Source organism: Anolis carolinensis, chromosome 5, assembly GCF_035594765.1.
Source record: "Anolis carolinensis isolate JA03-04 chromosome 5, rAnoCar3.1.pri, whole genome shotgun sequence".
Classification (NCBI taxonomy): Eukaryota; Metazoa; Chordata; class Lepidosauria; order Squamata; family Dactyloidae; genus Anolis; species Anolis carolinensis.
The window spans coordinates 135950215-135967655 of record NC_085845.1 but is presented as its reverse complement, the minus strand read 5'-3'; the positions used below and the strand labels follow the sequence as shown (position 1 = coordinate 135967655).

General features: G+C 41.1%; 1 protein-coding gene across 1 annotated transcript in view; it reads right to left on the bottom strand.

Annotated features, from left to right (window-relative positions):
• Positions 1-17441, bottom strand: part of slc13a1 (solute carrier family 13 member 1) — a 96467-nt gene that overhangs the window by 40013 nt on the left and 39013 nt on the right. The window contains exons 3-8 of the mRNA XM_008111238.3: positions 16140-16268; positions 14916-15052; positions 4705-4892; positions 4516-4573; positions 4367-4424; positions 1125-1285 (exon numbers count right to left, since the gene is read on the bottom strand). Of these exons, the coding sequence (XP_008109445.3) occupies positions 1125-1285; positions 4367-4424; positions 4516-4573; positions 4705-4892; positions 14916-15052; positions 16140-16268 (731 nt within the window). The remainder of the gene's footprint in view (positions 1-1124; positions 1286-4366; positions 4425-4515; positions 4574-4704; positions 4893-14915; positions 15053-16139; positions 16269-17441) is intronic.

Here is a 17441-nt window from a genome sequence, read left to right as displayed (position 1 = left end):
TGAGGCTGAAATCTCCTCCATGTGGCCTCTTTGTGACCAAGGAGAGACAAGAGGCAGCCAGGCAGCCAGCCTCATTTATGCAACCACCTGCTGGAAGAAAAAAGCATTCTCCTGAACCTCCAAAACCAGTGAGGATAACATCTCCCCATGAGTGGTGCTGGTATCATCTTCCTATAGGTGGCTGTGCCCATCCTCCCTTGGCTGCTGAATAGCCATGGAAGTATACCCAGATGACAGGTAGGTAAAATGAATGTGAGACTGAGCCATAGCCACATCTGGCAGAATTTTTATGATCCATCAATGTAATGCAGAGTTTGACCATTATCTCAAATAGGACATTTTGACATATGTAAATTATTCCTTTGAGAATCAACCCTTGCTGGTTGTAGCTGACATTTTGAAGAAGCTCTCTAAAGTTCTGAACCCTATCATGGAGGATTGAGGTTGGACAGATCCTTTTAAACAGTTCTACTCTAAATTGTGGTCCTTTGAGTGATGCTATTCTAGAAAGAGGAAAGAGAGGAACAAATGGGCATCATATGGTTGCAGCCTGTAGCACACTAAGAAAAAATTACAGATCCCTACACCAGATTGTCTTGAGTGTCACTGCTTTAAAATTCGGATTAAAATTCAAGCAGAAGCACCACCCCGGTGACACAGAAGCTACCAGCTATCCTGAAATCCTGTCCATTGTAACAATACAAAAATTGTTGTCATGGGAAAAAGCAAAATGAATTCGTATTGTGCAGTTTATGAGGCCCAAATAAGTGGGTGGGAATTATTGTTCATTAGATGGGGACACCAACATGGCCGTAATTAAAACTGTGAGGCTTTTTTGGTTGTTATTGTTTTTGTCACATGCCTAACTGAGTCCAATTTATGATGACCCTATTGGAAGGTTAACTTGGCAATATTTATTCAGAGGAAGCTTGTACTAGCCTTCCTCTTTGACTGAGAGTGTGTGACTGGCCCAAGGTTTCTATGGCTGAATGGAATTTCAAAACTTGGTCTCAAACCATTACACCTGGCTGGCTCTACTAAGATTAGAATAATATAAAACAAATGAATTAGAAATAAAATTCAGCATTACAAAATAGAGGAACAAAATTAGTGTCTTTACTTACGTATTGAATTGCTCAGCAAATATTAAGTTGGTTGAAGTTCCAGTGAGGGTTGTTAGTCCTCCAATGGTAGACGAATAGGCAATACACAGGCACATGATTTTACATATATTGTGGTCCCTTTGGTTTTGGTATTTTCCTCCTCCTTCACTGGCTTCTGGCTTCTGTGTAAATGGGAAACCGGAAGGGGAAAAAACTCAAAATGTTTTCATGTTTATAAACTATTTATAAGCAAATCGTGCCCATCACCATTGGGAACATAATAGATTTTAGAAAATTATCATAAAATATATCATAAATACTCAGTCTTTTCCTGAGAATTCTCTAAAATGTAGACTGGAGGAGGGAGTCCACTTCCATCATAACCTTGTTCATCTTTTTATTGTTTGGTCTTTCTGTGACATGAAATAGGGAAGGGAGGAAAGGAGGGAGAAAAGGAGGAACCATGCTGTCCTTCTCCCTATCCCCTCTCAAATCGCATTGTTGCTTTGATATTGTCACTACTGGTGCTGAGTGCTGACCAGTGCCATCTTTGTGCCTAGTGGGTATCACAAAGGCCAACATGACTGGGGCAAAGTTAGGTTCCATATCTTGTTTTTAAGCTATCTGAGCCCAGGGAAAGTGGGATGCTGTTATAAACAGCATATAGGAAATGACTCAGCTGTTCACATGGTCTCAAAGTCATGGTTTATTTCAGATTTTCTCAAGAAGAGATTATATGGCAAAAACAAAAGTACCCCTCACCCACTGTTCATTTTCTTTTAACACTCTGCTCTTTCCCGGGTTTGGAAGTAATTCTCTACAAGTAAGATAACTAATAGCAATATCTTACTTTTTGAGGGCGGGGGGACAGATGTAAGGAAATTCCTTGGACAGTTATGTGGAAAATGACACCGTATGGTTTTTCAGGGCAAGGCAGAAATCTTCAACATCTATCAGTTTGGGTGGGATTGAGCATTAAGCTAATGGTAGTCCAGGTTTGATTTTCACAAGGTGTGACCTGAAGAGGCCCGTATCTGCGCTAGACTTCTTGACATGAATTTCTAATGACAGATTCACATGGCCCTACCATTTGTCATTTGTATGATATCCTCATTGTCTGTTCAAGCAGAGCTTTCAAAACAGCTCTGGAGGAGCCTGGAGGAAAAGGAAAAGTAGAACTTCTATTTTATGGTTCTCTCATTAGATCTTAACCACAACAGTGTGGTTAAGTATGTGGCCTTGATGAAAAAAGTTATTGTGGCCATGTAAACCAAATGTTGGGTTTCTGAGATTGTATTTGTTTTTGTTTTTTTCAGCTGGGCTCATTCAGCTTTCCTTTTGGAGAGAAACTATAATTGGCAGGGTATAATCTCATGCTCCACAATTCATATGCCGTTCTTCCATTGCATAGGAATGGCTTGGAGCCACGGGTTAATAGAGCTGATCAAGATAGAGATTCATGAGTCATCATTATAAAGCAAAATCAGGGTTAGATTTGGAATAGCAGGCCTTGTTAGAGACTAGCTAGCGATTCCACATTCAGACCTGATACAGAGTTGAATTGAGTTCAAGGAGTAAGACAAGGAAGAAAACACACTGCAGAAATTCTTGAGTGAAAGCCAATACTGTGCCGAAACAATTAGTGAGAAGAATTAAAAGTTGGCAAACAGAGTTCAAAAGGCAGAGCTTTTTTTTATTAAAAAATCACAAATCCCATACAGTATGTTCCAAAGTTTGCTCCTACTTTCTGATACTTTGCATTGTCACAAGAAAATTACAGAAGAGAAGACTCTCAACAAAAGATGTGCAAGAAAGGTTTTGCCATGCTATAGTTTTTTTTCCAATGAACCAATATGAATAGGGGTTTTCCCCCTAAAATTGGATTTAGAGAAATCAGAAGCTTGCATAAGATTTTGTGACATTTTTGTTAGTGTTATAGACTGCTAGACAGCAGTATATCCAAATAACAAAATTATTGCACTGAGACCACTTTAACTACCAAGAGTCAATCTTCTGCAATCCTGGGAATTGTAATTTGGTGAGGCACTTAGATTTTTCTGCCAAAAAGTTCTAGTGCAACAGGATAGGTAAGTCTTGTAGAAACATCTATGTATCTCACAAAATGACAAATCTCTGGATTCCATAGGATGGGGCCAAGGCAGTTAAAACAATATTAAATTGCTATAATTGCACTGGCTTTTTAATCCATGGACCTGTGTGACTACCAAGCCACTTGGCTGATTTACTTTCTGTTGTTACATACCAAAAGGGGTATATGAATGATTCTTCTTCATGTTATTTTTTTCTAGAAGCATTAAGATAATCATTTGCTACAATCCAGTATCTCCAACGCTTGTCATCTAATTTTAGTTTACTCTTTAACATCTTCTCATTTGCCCAACATTCAACAGATTCAGCCGGAGAAAAGCGAGAGGCCTAAGGGATTATGTTTCCGCGCCGATAAGCTTCTGCTGATATTGGTTGGAAAACAGAAGTCAACAGACCTAGCTTTTCTTCCATCCTCATGCTCAGACAAGTACATTCTCCGCTTAATGATCAAAGAGGTTGTGGGCAAAGAGGGTTCTTCTGCACTTTCAGGTTTGCTTCACAAACATTGGCAGTTCAATTTATAATAAAACTATTGAATCTATGAGATTTACTTATGTTTTTATTGATTCAATATGTCTACTTAAGTTAGCATTACCAAGGTCCAGAAATTCGTCAATCCAGGGGGGGCTTTCACACTATAACTATAGCATTATGATTCCACTTCAACTAGCATAGCTGAATATTATGGAGTCCTGGAATTTGTAGCCTGATGAGTCAGTAGGGATTGTTGGCTGAGAATCTGAACTGCAAGTCCCAGGATTCTGTAGGAATGAAACATGGCCATTAAAAAGGAATCATCGTGCTATAATTGTAAAGCATAAATAGACCCTGGGTCAAGTTGACAGATGATAGTCAGTGATCTCTGTATCTGCTATTGATTTGTTTCCCCAAGATATGGTGTCTGCCAACTTCTAAAGCTGATTTAGACGGCATATCTTAGGGTGAAAACTCTATACAGAAGTTTCGCTCTCTTAACTGGAGAACTTGGATGCAAAATAAGGTGGCAATCCTATACATGTCTTCTCAGAATTAAGCCCCAGTGAGTTCAATGGAGTCTATTCCCATGTAAGGGACTGTAAGCTTATGTTCTATATTATTCACTAAGAGACAATGCTTTGTGAAAATATGTGCTGAGAATGATTTTTTTAAAATACCGTTTCTTTTTCAACGTGGCACACAGCATGAGCAGTATGAACAGATCCATTGCTGTATCTGGGGGGGAAAAGAAAATTGCTGTTGTTACTAATCCGCTGAACTAGAGCAAACTGATAATGATGACAGGAATCAAATCTATACATTTTACCCATTAGCTTGCTTTGTTTTCTCTTTCCCATCAACTCCTTCACAATCATTAATATTTTCTGCAAAAGGTAAAAGACACAGATTGAGATTAGTGAAAAGAAGACCTCAAAACAATGTCTTCAGTTTAGCTGGTCTTTGCCCCAGCTAAAGCATAAATGAAGACTGGGAAAAGTTTGCTCTCTGTTCATACCATCAAGTTCCAATGCATGATTGGTGGATCCATTTGCATAAGTCATTTCTAGAGCATCAGCTTCTGCTTTAGCACTAATGATTTGCTGAGCTACGGCCTCTACGACTGGCATCACCATGGCAGCACAGGAGGTGTTGCTAAGCCACATAGACAAGAAGGCAGAGCTGATCATGAAACCAAGGGTGAGCCTGAAACAAGAAACACCTCCATGTATATCTGTGATTAATGCCAAATGTAATAAAACAACAAGAGTGCTAATTCTTCATACTTTTTTCATTTTGTAAAGTTGCTTAGACTTAAAACACTTTTTAGAATATCATCAAGAAAGCTCAATGAATACTGTGCTATATAGCCTGGACACCCACCACCTCCTCAGATGGGCAAAATTGCCCATCCTATGCTGATTTCATGCTTTTTCAAGCATGGAGTCTTGAAAATCACACGATGTTGATCTACTTCCAACAGGGCTCTGTGACCGAAGAGGGGTGAAATTGGTGTAGGCTGCAGCAGTGGCAACATGGGAGGTTTCCTGTGTTGAGTTGAAAACAATGGAGGGAAGTTGGGTAGTGAATCTTCCATGGGATGATGTGAGAGGGAAGGCAGGTGATGAGGGGTGTGGGGTGACAGGTTCCATACACCTGCTGCTAGGCCATGCCAGATTCACCACAATCCATGATAAATCAGGGGCTTATTGTGATAAGGTCCCTAAGCGCTGCATAACGAAGGATCTGTGGCTGATACACATTCTGATAAGAGGCAGCGTTTAAAAAAAGAAATGAAAGCAGATACTTTGGTAATGGATATTTTCGGTGTGAAAAAGCATGCCCAGGAATGGGAAGTACACAATTGACTCTTGTGTACATTTGGCAGACCAAAGCCAGAGTTACATCATCAAGGTTTATGATGTGTGAAATTCATGCCTAGGTGAACCATTTTCATTGAACCATTCTAAATTACCAGAGTTCATCACATTTTAGATCAGCTAGTTCTTAGAATTCCTGTCTCATTTCTCACCTCTTGCCTTATTAACAGGCACTGCTTTTCAGAATAGTTTCTTAGAACTTCCATCTCAGTTTCCTTGCTTAGTTAGCAGGCAGTTCTTTGTGTAACCCCAAAACTCTGTAGAACCTTCATCTACCATCTTCCTTTGTACTGCTCACCCCACCCATAAAATGGCGGATTATGTCACTGAAGTTTTACATCAGCAAAATTGGATTCTTTAATTGGATTACAATTTGTCATCTTTTACCTATACAGCACCTAAAAGCCACCTCCCAAGTAACAATACAATTCAGTGTTCTCTGTCAAAGAGAACACTTTGCTAGGATAAAGACAACTAGATCTCAAGAGAAATTACTTTCCTGTTGTCAATGGAAGCTGAAATGTAATCTGTATTTCATAGCTCTTTGTTGTTATTCCCATCAAGATCAATATGGTGAATGCCCTTTGCCTGCATTGAAATCTCTCAAAACCATTTTAAGGACCTCATCACATTGACAATTTTCAGCAACCTAGAATGCTTGCAGATCGTTGGAAGTACAGATATTACATTTTGGCCTGTGCAGAAGCTCCCCAGATCATCAATCAGGTCCCATCTATACTGCCATATAATTTATTTTTTATTTATTTATTTTTCAAACTTATATGCCGCCACTCCCCTAGGGCTCGGGGCGGCTTACAAGAACTGGCTAAAATCAACAATTTAAAAACATCTTAAAAACATCTTTAAAACATCTTTTAAAAAACATAATGCAATTTAACCACTTTGAACTGCATTATATGAGTCTACATTGCCCATTTGAAACTGTATTATATAGCAGTGTATATAAGGCCTCCGTCATGGAAACCCAGCTGGGTGACCTTGGACAAATACATGGTAGGTTTGCTTCAAGGTTGCCATAAGTCAAAAACAACTGAAAACAACTGCAACTACTAGAACAAAATCATCCTATCACCTGAGTTTAGTACAACTAACTTCTGTGGTTCAATTTCTAAAAGATTTGAAGCTCTGCTGGATTTCAGAGAACATTCAGGAAAGCACAGAAGAGGTAGCGCAGTGTCACTGTCCAGAGCAATGGTTCTCAACCTGTGGGTTCCCAGATGTTTTGGCCTTCAACTCCCAGAAATCCTAAGAGCTGGTAAACTGGCTGGGATTTCTGGGAGTTGTAGGACAAAATGCCTGGGGACCCATAGGTTGAGAACCACTGGTCTAGGGTCTAGAGATTCACAGAACTATTCTGCTCTTGGTAGGAAGAAAATCGTTTTGTTGACACTCTGTTCTCATATGAATGAACACATAGCATGATGTTCAATTGATGAAATCACAGCCTTGCCTAGATAATCAATTGCTACAATGCAAATGCATTGCATTTGGCTTTTTAAAAACTTGACAAGTGATCCCAGCATGGATAATATTTACAAGGATCTACATAGACCTTTGGAATCTACATAGATGAAAAAAGCTGCATAAATGTTAATGATTGTTTGACAAAGAAAGAGCAGGCTTCTTTACAAAATGTAAAATGGATTCACATATTATTCTTGCAGTACTTTCCCACAACCTAGCAGTTCAAAAGCATGTGAACGTGAGAAGATCAATAGCTACTGCTCTGGTGGGAAGGTAACTGCACTCCATACAGTCATGCTGGCCACATGACCTTGGACATTGTCTATGGACAATGCCACCTCTTTGGCTTAGAAATGGAGATGAGCACCAACCCCCAGAGTTGGACATGACTAGACTTAATGCCAGGGGGAAACCTTTACCTTTACCTACTTTCCCTGTACTGGCTAAAGAGAGCTTGTTTGGAATAAAACAAAATGATGTACTTTAGCATTACAAGGCACCAAACGAAGACATTTAAGTTTTCGTAGTATTTCTCCATCTATAATGTCAACTTTTTAATAAGTAGATTACATAATTGTTCAAAATGAGCTCTAGAAAGACAAATTGAATTGTTTTTCTTTTTTTTCACTACATGAAGGGGAGGAGGGGGAAGGTTATAAAATAAATAAAAGAAACAAATGTATGCAGCATCTCGAATCAACGCTGGATACTTTGTGATATTCTATGGGTCGCCAAAACTCTTTCTTGGACAGTTCAATGGCATTGTGGCAGAAAGCAGCAAAACAATCCTGGCATGATTTCTTTTAAGCCATATTTTTAAAGTTCTGTATTTTATAGCTAGTATGCTCTAAAAAGAGACAGGGGGCTCTTTAAAGAGTTTCAGAGAAGAGAAGAGGGAGAAATAAAGGAACTGCTTCATTACAATTTCTCCTTGATAGCAAACATTAGATAGACTAGTGTTCAAATGATCATTCTGTGCACAAGAGTATTAAATTATTCCTATTAGTTTTGCAGATTGAGGATGGATGATTCTCAGTGGAAAGCTGATTTTGAAAAAACAACCCACCTATTTCATTTCATTTTTCATTCATCTGCTCTGCCTACATCAGTTTGAAATATATACTTACAGTGGCTTTGAAAGGTGTCTATATCTTGGGCCCAGATAAACTGGTGCCATTTTGGTGAAAAGGTGGGAGTTCAATCAATCAATATTGATCAAATATTGCACTAAAGGGAGCACAAGATGTTTTAAATAATAGAACAAACTGGAAAAACATTTGAAGCCTATAGTATAAGAGAATGTAGTAAATAATTCTGTATGTCCACCAACTGCAAATCCAATGATTGCATAAGATAAAGAAATGTAGTTAATCAAACAACTACAGTTGTGCATTGCAGATAAACCCTTAGTTTGATAATCTGCTTGGCATTCTGTGCTGAATCCAATAGTAAGTTATGGGACAAGCAGTTGGATTCAGCACAGAATGCCAATGTTTATTTACTGGATTACCACGTATTCAACGGATCTCCTTTAGTAGGAACAAAGGATTAACAACAAAGGGAGAGACAAATGCCTGAACAACTATGCATGTGTGTGCCAGTTGTGAAATTAATTTTACAAAGCTTCTATGATAATCAGAAGGAAGAATGAAGGAACTAATAAAATATCAAAATGAAGCCAAGGAATTCTGACTGGTGAGTTCACTGAACAAAAACGAACGAACTTTCAACCCCTGACTTATACAGAAAGAAAGATGGGATTTTCTAGGTTTTGTTGAACTTCACCTTCCAGAATTTTACATTCTCTATGCTTTCAAGGGCTGCTGGAAACTGCAGTTCAACAATAAATTGAGTGCCACATCACTCCCACTCCTAGCCTCCATCTTCCCTGTTGTACGCCGCTTGCTCTTCCCTTTCAGGACAGAGTCCAATAGATGATGGATGTGTACTTCCGCCCGGGCTTCATTGAGAAAAGGGAGAGAAAGCAGCGTATGTTGCTACTACGGCAGTGGTTCTCAACCTGTGGGTCCCCAGGTGTTTTGGCCTACAACTCCCAGAAATCCCAGCCAGCTTACCTGCTGTTAGGATTTCTAGGAGTTGAAGGCCAGAACATCTGGGGACCCACAGGTTGGGAACCACTGCACTATGGCAATACGGGAGGCTTCCCGTGCTGCCTTCAGTGTAATTGAGGGAGGGGGAAGCCAGGTGATGTGGGGCATGGAGTGACGGATTCTCCACAGCCTCTGCCGGGACCTCATGGATTTGCCACGATGTGAGGTGAATCCATGGACCTTTGTGATGAGGTCCTTAGTATTATAACAGGCTTGTACAACTTGACAGTAGTAAGCGGCCAAAATTAAATAGGCTAAACCTCTTTGGGACTCACTTAGGGTTTGTGAGAAGATGTTTTTCTCTCAGAGCAAACAGCAAAGCAGCTTAACCTCAACTTCCCTATCTCCCCTCAGTGTGGTGGTGAGATGCAGTCTTTGTCAGAGAGAAAGAAGATGCATCTCAGCTCTTGTCTTCACTTCCTTTCTCTTTGCCTTTGGATTGCCTCAGTTGTCTCTATCTCCTACACCACCTCTGAGCTGTTCCTTTCCCTCACTTGTGAAGGAGAAACTTAGCTTCACAATGAAGACCCCACAACAGCTACATGGAGAAGGCACGTTTCACCCTCACAAGTGAGGGAAATGAATGGTGGGGAGTTGGTGTTTTATTCACCAGAGGAGGAGGAGGAAATGACACAGGCAACCTGAGGCAATGAGAAAGAAAGAGCAGCATAGCCATGTTTTTCCCACATACGCAAATGATGTAGTTGGCATTTTTGCCGCTGAATGAGAAAGAGGCAACAAAGGCAAAGAGAAAGGAAGAGCAGCAAAGGAAAGAACTGAGGCCCTTCTTCTTTACTGCCCCCTTCTCCCTCTAAAATGGTCAATCTAATGCTAAATTTCAACATAATCTGGAGCCCAAGATTCCTATCTCCCCGAATAAAGGTCCAATTCCTCTTAAAATTTCATCCCCACTACTCCTCCCTGAGTCCAACAACTTTCCCAGGCTGCTTCCTACTGAGACCAGCACTTCCAGCTTCCTGACTGGATCTATCAGTGGTACCCCATTTATCACAGTTTAGTTTGGTAACTTTGCATATAGAAAGGTAATGTGTAGAGGTAAAACACTTGTAGACAGGCCCGTAGCCAGGATTTTGATTGGGGTGGGTGGGATTTTGATTTGGGGGGATGGGATTTTGATTTGGGGGGGGGGGGGCTGAGTCTGAGTGAGAGAGGATCTACCCTAACAAACCTTTTGTATCGTTATCCCAATACCCCTATGCATATGGATATATTGAGCATGGAGATCAGATCATGATATGAATAAACATAACAGTTTAAATAATAAATGTAAGGCCTTCTTGAGAACCACCCTGAAGCCCCTCAACCCCCCCCCCCCCGGCTACATGCCTGCTTGTAGAGGAGAGAATTATGGGTTTCGATTGCTATGAGGTTGTAGTGTTGCATGTAACCTACCTCGCTAAAGCTAAGGTGGATCTATGCTATCATATAATAATCCAGTTTCTGAATCCAGATTATCTTCTTTGAACTGATTATATGAGTCTACATTGCCATGTAGGCTGGATCTACACTGTCCTATATCCTAGGATCCAGTCCTAGATTATCTGATTTAAAATGGATTATATGAGGCTACACTGCCAGATAATCTGGGATAAGAAGATAATCTTGGATCATATCATGGGATGTAGGGCAGTGTAGATCCAGCCATAGTCCAATTCAAAGGCGATAAACTGGATTCAGAAATTGTTATACAGTTGTGTAGATGGAATTTTAGTCTTAGGTCCTCTGCAGGCCATACCAAATCCTTGTAACCCCAGGCCCATATTAAAAAATGTCCACTATTGGTTCAAACTTGATCAATTCCTGTGTTGATTTTTTACCTATTTCTCTTCTTGTTATTAAGATATCCAGTGCTTTGACTAAGAAGAATAAAAATGAAAAAAATAATAGAATCAGCTAGTCTTTTCTATCAGAAGAGCTGTAAGGCCAGGAGCAAGCCAGGAGAGTAAAGACAAAGATCCACCCAGAGGAAAGGTGTTCTTACCATACATCAAGGGAACCACTGACCGCATAGGCAAACTGATGAAGAAACACAACCTACAAACTATCTACAGGCCCACAAAGAAAATCCAACAAATGCTACGGTCAGCGAAGGACAAGAGGGATCCTCTCACCTCTGCAGGAGTCTACTGTATACCATGCAGCTGTGGCCACATCTACATAGGGACCACCAAACGCAGTGCCCAAACACGAGTCAAAGAACATGAAAGGCACTGCAGACTAACTCAACCAGAGAAATCAGCCATAGCAGAGCACCTGATGAACCAACCTGGACACAGTATATTATTTGAGAACACAGAAATGCTTGAGCACTCCAATAACTATCATGTCAGACTACACAGAGAAGCCATTGAAATCCACAAGCATGTGGACAACTTCAACAGAAAGGAGGAAACCATGAAAATGAACAAAATCTGGCTACCAGTATTAAAAAAAACCCAAAAATCAAAACAGTAAATAAGAAGCAACACTCTGAGACATGGGAACTAGGGGCAGCTAACAAAGGATGCTCCCAGGCAGAAAGTAGCCAGTAGAATAAGCCATTCAATGCAAATTAGGGTGATTAACTGCAACATTCACCCTGGCCTCCAACTGACAAGAGTTCTTCCCTCACCCTGGACTTCCCACAGATATATATAAACATTCCTTGCTTAGTTTTTCCATACCTCACAACCTCTGAGGATTCCTGCCATAGATGTTGGCGAAACATCAGGAGAGAATACTTCTAGAACATGGCCATACAGCCCGGAAAACATACAACAACCCTTTTCTATCTTCTTTCTTAGCTTTCAACTGACTTGTAATGCTTAGTTCTTTAGGCTACACAAAGGTAGCTTATAGTAGAATCTTATAAATATTTGTTCAGAGGCAATATTTGCTGGGTTCATTGGCATTCCTTTCAAATAGTTGGCATATCATTGAAACCCAAAGCCAGAATCTTCTTGGTGATTTACACTTGCATAACTGGAGATTATGCACAAGTGCTTTTTATGTTATTGCAGCAGACACCAGTACCTCCTTCCACAGTGGTTTCTTTCCTGGTTGAGTAAACAGCAAAGGGGTGGATGCTGGATGAAGCTCTTCTCCTTGACCCAAATGGCTTCTAATTGGTTGTAAGGGGTAATAGAAAAACTCATTCTGTATCTAGCCACTGTCAGCTGAGTAGCCATCACTTTTTAACTATCACAAATCTTAACAATATTCCCAAGTAATTGTTTTTACTTCTGTAGAGGCATGCATTTGGCTTTTACTGTTCCTTCTTATTATCATGTACAGACCCTAGATGTACACATTGTATTATTATAGCACTTTAATTGCCATGGCTCCATCTTACAGAATCAATAGATACATACATTTTTGAGATGTTGATGCCTAGAGCTCTCCAGCAGACAAGTCTAAACACTCCACAAAAAGTACAAATCCCAGGATTCCCTATTATGAAGCCAAGTGCTATAATTATATTACGTGGATGCAGCTCTCATTTGGAAGAGGAATAATGAGACTTTAAGTATTGTGCATTATACACAGGGATATACAACTGTTGCATAAAACTTTGAAGGAGTTGCTGTCTTATCTAACTGCTAATATGCTTTTGTCAAACAGCAAGTGACATATTATTTGTTTCCCATCCTCACAGCATCTGACAATTCAGAATCGTGAAGCTAGCAATGCTGAGGAGTTCCTTTTGTCTTGCTGATTCGATTGAAAGAAGATAGTTGGACCTCTGTTGTGAACCCATGTGAACAACACAAAAGAACACAACGTGGTTTCCATTTACCTCTGCCTTTCTATTTGTACTGTCAACAACTTAGTGAAAAGGAGGGGCCGTCCTAAGTGAGACATACTGCTAAAATTACTCCAACCAGAAATTGAATAATAGCAACCTAATGTATGAAATATCTCTCCAGTTGCTTAATATCAGTCATTAAGAATGATGAGTCAGTTGTTCACCAGTTCATCTGCTGTTTTGTTGTGAGCCATGCACCATGATTGCCAAAAACAGAAGCCTTTCATGGAAGACTCATCTTCTCACCCCAAATATATGGATAATTCAGTTTATCAAAAGGCTGATCTTAGCACATTTTAGGCAGCAGCCAGAGATATAGTTTTGGGCTTATAAGCAATAGAGACGGGCTTTCAGGACTTACCTTGTTCTGTTTCATGTCTCAGCTTTCGTTGAGGCCCTGATCCATTTTCGTCTGACCTCCCGAAATTGGGAGGTCAGACATTTGTTTTGTTTTGTGATTTTTTTTGAGGGGGGGGGGAGGGGAATGCACTGGCCAAGGCCACAGGACCAGGCAGCCCCACTCAAATGCCAGGTAAGAAGCTGGGAAAAGGGAGAGGGAGGGAGGGAGGCGCAGGACAACCCAGCCACACTCACACCCCCGTGGCCAGGCCTGTGCACGTAGGCCCAAAGCCTGCATCTATAGGCCTGGGCACACGGGCCTACAGGTGCAGGCTTTCAACCATGCCTTGCTAGGCCTCGCAGGGCCGACAGCTGATTGCTAAATAAGGAGCGATCCTTACTCGGCACTCAACTGTAAGTTCTGCGAGGCCCTGGGTGTCTAGGCCCAAAGCCTGCTCCCACAGGCCCAAAGCTCCTGGGCCTATGGGTGCAGGCTTTGGGCCTAGTCACCCAGGCCTTGCAGGGCCTGCAGCTGATTGCTGAATAAGGACCAATCCTTACTTGGCACTCAACTGTAAGTCCTGTAAGGCTTGGGTGTCTAGGCCCAAAGCCTGCTCCCATAGGCCCAAAGCTTCTGGGCCTATGGGTGCAGGCTTTGGGCCTAGACACCCAGGCCTTGCAGGGCCTGCAGCTGATTGCTGAATAAGGACCAATCCTTACTCAGCACTTGACTGTAAGTTCTGCAAGGTCCTGGGTGTCTAGGCCCAAAGCCTGTACCCATAGGCCCAGGAGGTTTGGGCTTATATGTGGAGACTTTGGGCCTACACACCCGGGCCTTACAGGGCCTACAGCCAGAGGCAGTTCAACTACCAGGCCAACTAGGCAGTTGCCTGTGGTGCCATCTTGTTGGGAGCGCCATCGACGCAATTCCTGTCTCCTGCGGCCTGCCTCCGCAAGGTATTGAGCTGCTTTTTCTGTTGATTTGTTGTAAAACATGATGTTTTAGTGCTTAATTTGTAAAATCTTAATGTAATTTGATGTTTAATAGGCTTTTCCTTAATCCCTCCTTATTATCAAACATTTTCACTTATCCAACGCTTTTATTTTTCAGTGATTGGGTTTTTGGGGGGGGGGGGGCGCCAAAATTCTGTTCGCCTACACTTGAAAAATACCTAGGGCTGGCTCTGCCTACAGCTGATCGATCTGAAAGGCAGGCTTGGAGATGATATCAGCTCCTGCCTACCTTTCATTTCGAGTCAGTTTTTGTTTCGTTGTGGGTCTTTCTGTTTTGTGACATTTGAATGGACGATATGAAACAGAAACATGAATGAAACAAATGAGACAAATACCACACACATCTCTAATAAGCAAGCACTACTTCACATTCAATTCTTCTGCTTTCATAGCAGTTGCATGGCAAAGAAAAAAAAACCCAACTAGCAAAGCTGCTACGGCCGTGAAACTGCAGGGTTGAGGATAACCTATTCAATTTCTTTCCTTGGTAAGGGCAAAAAACATTTTCCAAGAACAAAGTGGATAGCTTCAATTTAACAGGAAAGGTGTTCCTGGGCCAGAGGGCTTTTCAGTGCCATTTCCTTCATCTACATACCATGCAGGGTTAACTCCCACCAACATCACCATTTTCAAGGCTATTCTTTTGTGCAAATTCCATTTTTCTATGGATGTCGCCAAGCAAATCACTCCAGTTAATAGCAGATGAAAATCTTTGAAATAAGCAGATGCCACCTAAAAACAAGATTCAATTTGTTAGCTAAGTGTTCTTTTAGAGAAATAGAAAATCCACAAAGCGAAAGCAGATGATAGCCTCATGATGGCCTCTTAAAACAATCCAGATAATAAGTTAAAAGTTACATTTTTGAAACAAAAACTAAACTAGTGAAAGTCAGAGGATTGTTTGGGGGAACTGAGATAATAGGTTTGTGGAATCATTTGCAAATGTTTGCTTTTACTGCAAGGCATTATTGAATTGACTCTTGCTCATGTCTGGTCTTATGGTCAATGATCTCAGCTTCATAGACTGAAAAATTGGTGCAGATTCACAAGTTCACTTTTGAAAAGACAGTAACGGTAAAGGTTTTTCCCTCACATTAAGACTGGTTATGTCTGACTCTGGGGGTTGGTTCTCATCTGCATTACTAAGCCGAAGAGCTGGCGTTGTCCGTAGACACCTCCAAGGTCATGTGGCCAGCATGACTGAATGGATTGCTGTTACCTTCCCACCAGAGTGGTACCTATTGATCTACTCACATTTGCATCTTTTCGAACTGCTAGGTTGGCAGAAGCTAGAGCTAACAATGGGAGCTCACCCCACTCCCAGGATTCGAACCGCTGGCCTTTTGGCCAGCAAGTTCAGCAGCTCGGTTTAATCTGCTGCACCACCGGGAGCAGTTCTCCCCATAATTCCTAGAAACCAAGAGGCAGCTATCACCCCCTCTCTTTGAATGCACTTAGAGTGCACCTACATTGTAATTATAATGCAGTTTGGCACCATAGACTGCTATGGTTCAATACTAGGAAATCATGGGAATTGCAGTTTGGTGAGGCATCAGCACAATTTGACAGAGAAGGCTCAAAACTTTGCAAAATTGCAACTCCCATGAATCCATGGCGCTGACAGTGATGTCAAACTGCATTAACTCTATAGTGTAAATTCACCCTTGGTGGGGATTGGTAAAAATCCATAGCATATAATGAAAATGGATTGGTAACATCAATGAAACAGGAGTGGCATACATGCATGATTAAATAATGGAAATACATTTATAATTATTGGGGTTGTGGAAGGAGATTTTTTAAAAAAAATACAACGTACCTGTTTGGAAGCCATAATCCCAAACAATGGAAACATCAAGGCAGGAAGTAGTGCTGAAACGGCCAGGGGCAAAGCCTCGGTCAGCCAAAATATGGCCACCACAAACAATGTGTATGCACATTCTGCTTCCTAGAACAAACAGATGCAATTAAAAACTAAAACAGAATTATATAACACAATGGCAATCACCACATGAGAAAAATAGAAAAATAAAAAAACTGATATTATAAACCCTGATGGAATAGTAATAGCATTTACTGGGAAATCTGTTAATTTGCTTAGATACTAAAAATGTTTTTAAAATTTTGGGGTCTTGGTTTTTTGGTCTGTTTATGGGGTTATTTGTGGCACTGATTCAAAAAATTGCATTGGATAGACCACATCAGCTCTACTTTCTTAGATATGGTTATCTTGATTTTTTTATGGATGAGCTGATGAAGACTGGTATATAACATCGACACTGAAATACAACACTGCCTGAGCTCTGCGAGTGCAGCATTTTTCCGTATGAAGCAGAGAGTGTTTGATGACCGGGACATCCATAGAGATACCAAAGTGATTGTTTACAAAGCCATTGTCCTTTCAACCCTGCTCTACGCCTGCGAAACGTGGACTGTCTACAGACGTCACACCAAACTCCTGGAGCGTTTCCATCAGCGTTGCCTCAGGAAAATCCTGCAAATCTCTTGGGAAGACAGGCGGAGAAATGTCAGAGTGCTGGAAGAAGCAAAGACCATCAGCATTGAAGCGATGCTTCTACGCCATCAACTCCGCTGAACTGGCCACATTGTCCGAATGCCCGATCACCATCTCCCAAAGCAGTTACTCTACTCCGAACTCAAGAATGGGAAACGGAATGTTGGTGGGCAGGAAAAGAGATTTAAAGATGGGCTCAAAGCCAACCTTAAAAACTGTGGCATAGACACTGAGAACTGGGAAGCCCTGGCCCTTGAGCACTCTAATTGGAGGTCAGCTGTAACCAGCAGTGCTGCAGAGTTCGACAAGGCACGAATGGAGGGCTTAAGGGAGAAACGTGCCAAGAGGAAGGAGCGTCAAGCTAACCCCGACCGGGACCGCCTTCCACCTGGAAACCGATGTCCTCACTGCGGGAGAATATGCGGATCAAGTCTGTACATATGTTCTGTATCTCAAACATTAAAGCTGATAGGGGAAAACTGATCCCATTTTTAGAATCAGCAGCTCAAATATACCCAGAAACAGGTCTAATATTCAAGGCATCAAAATATGTTTTTGCCAGTGTTATGATTTGATACCCAAAATTGATTACCAAATATTTATTGT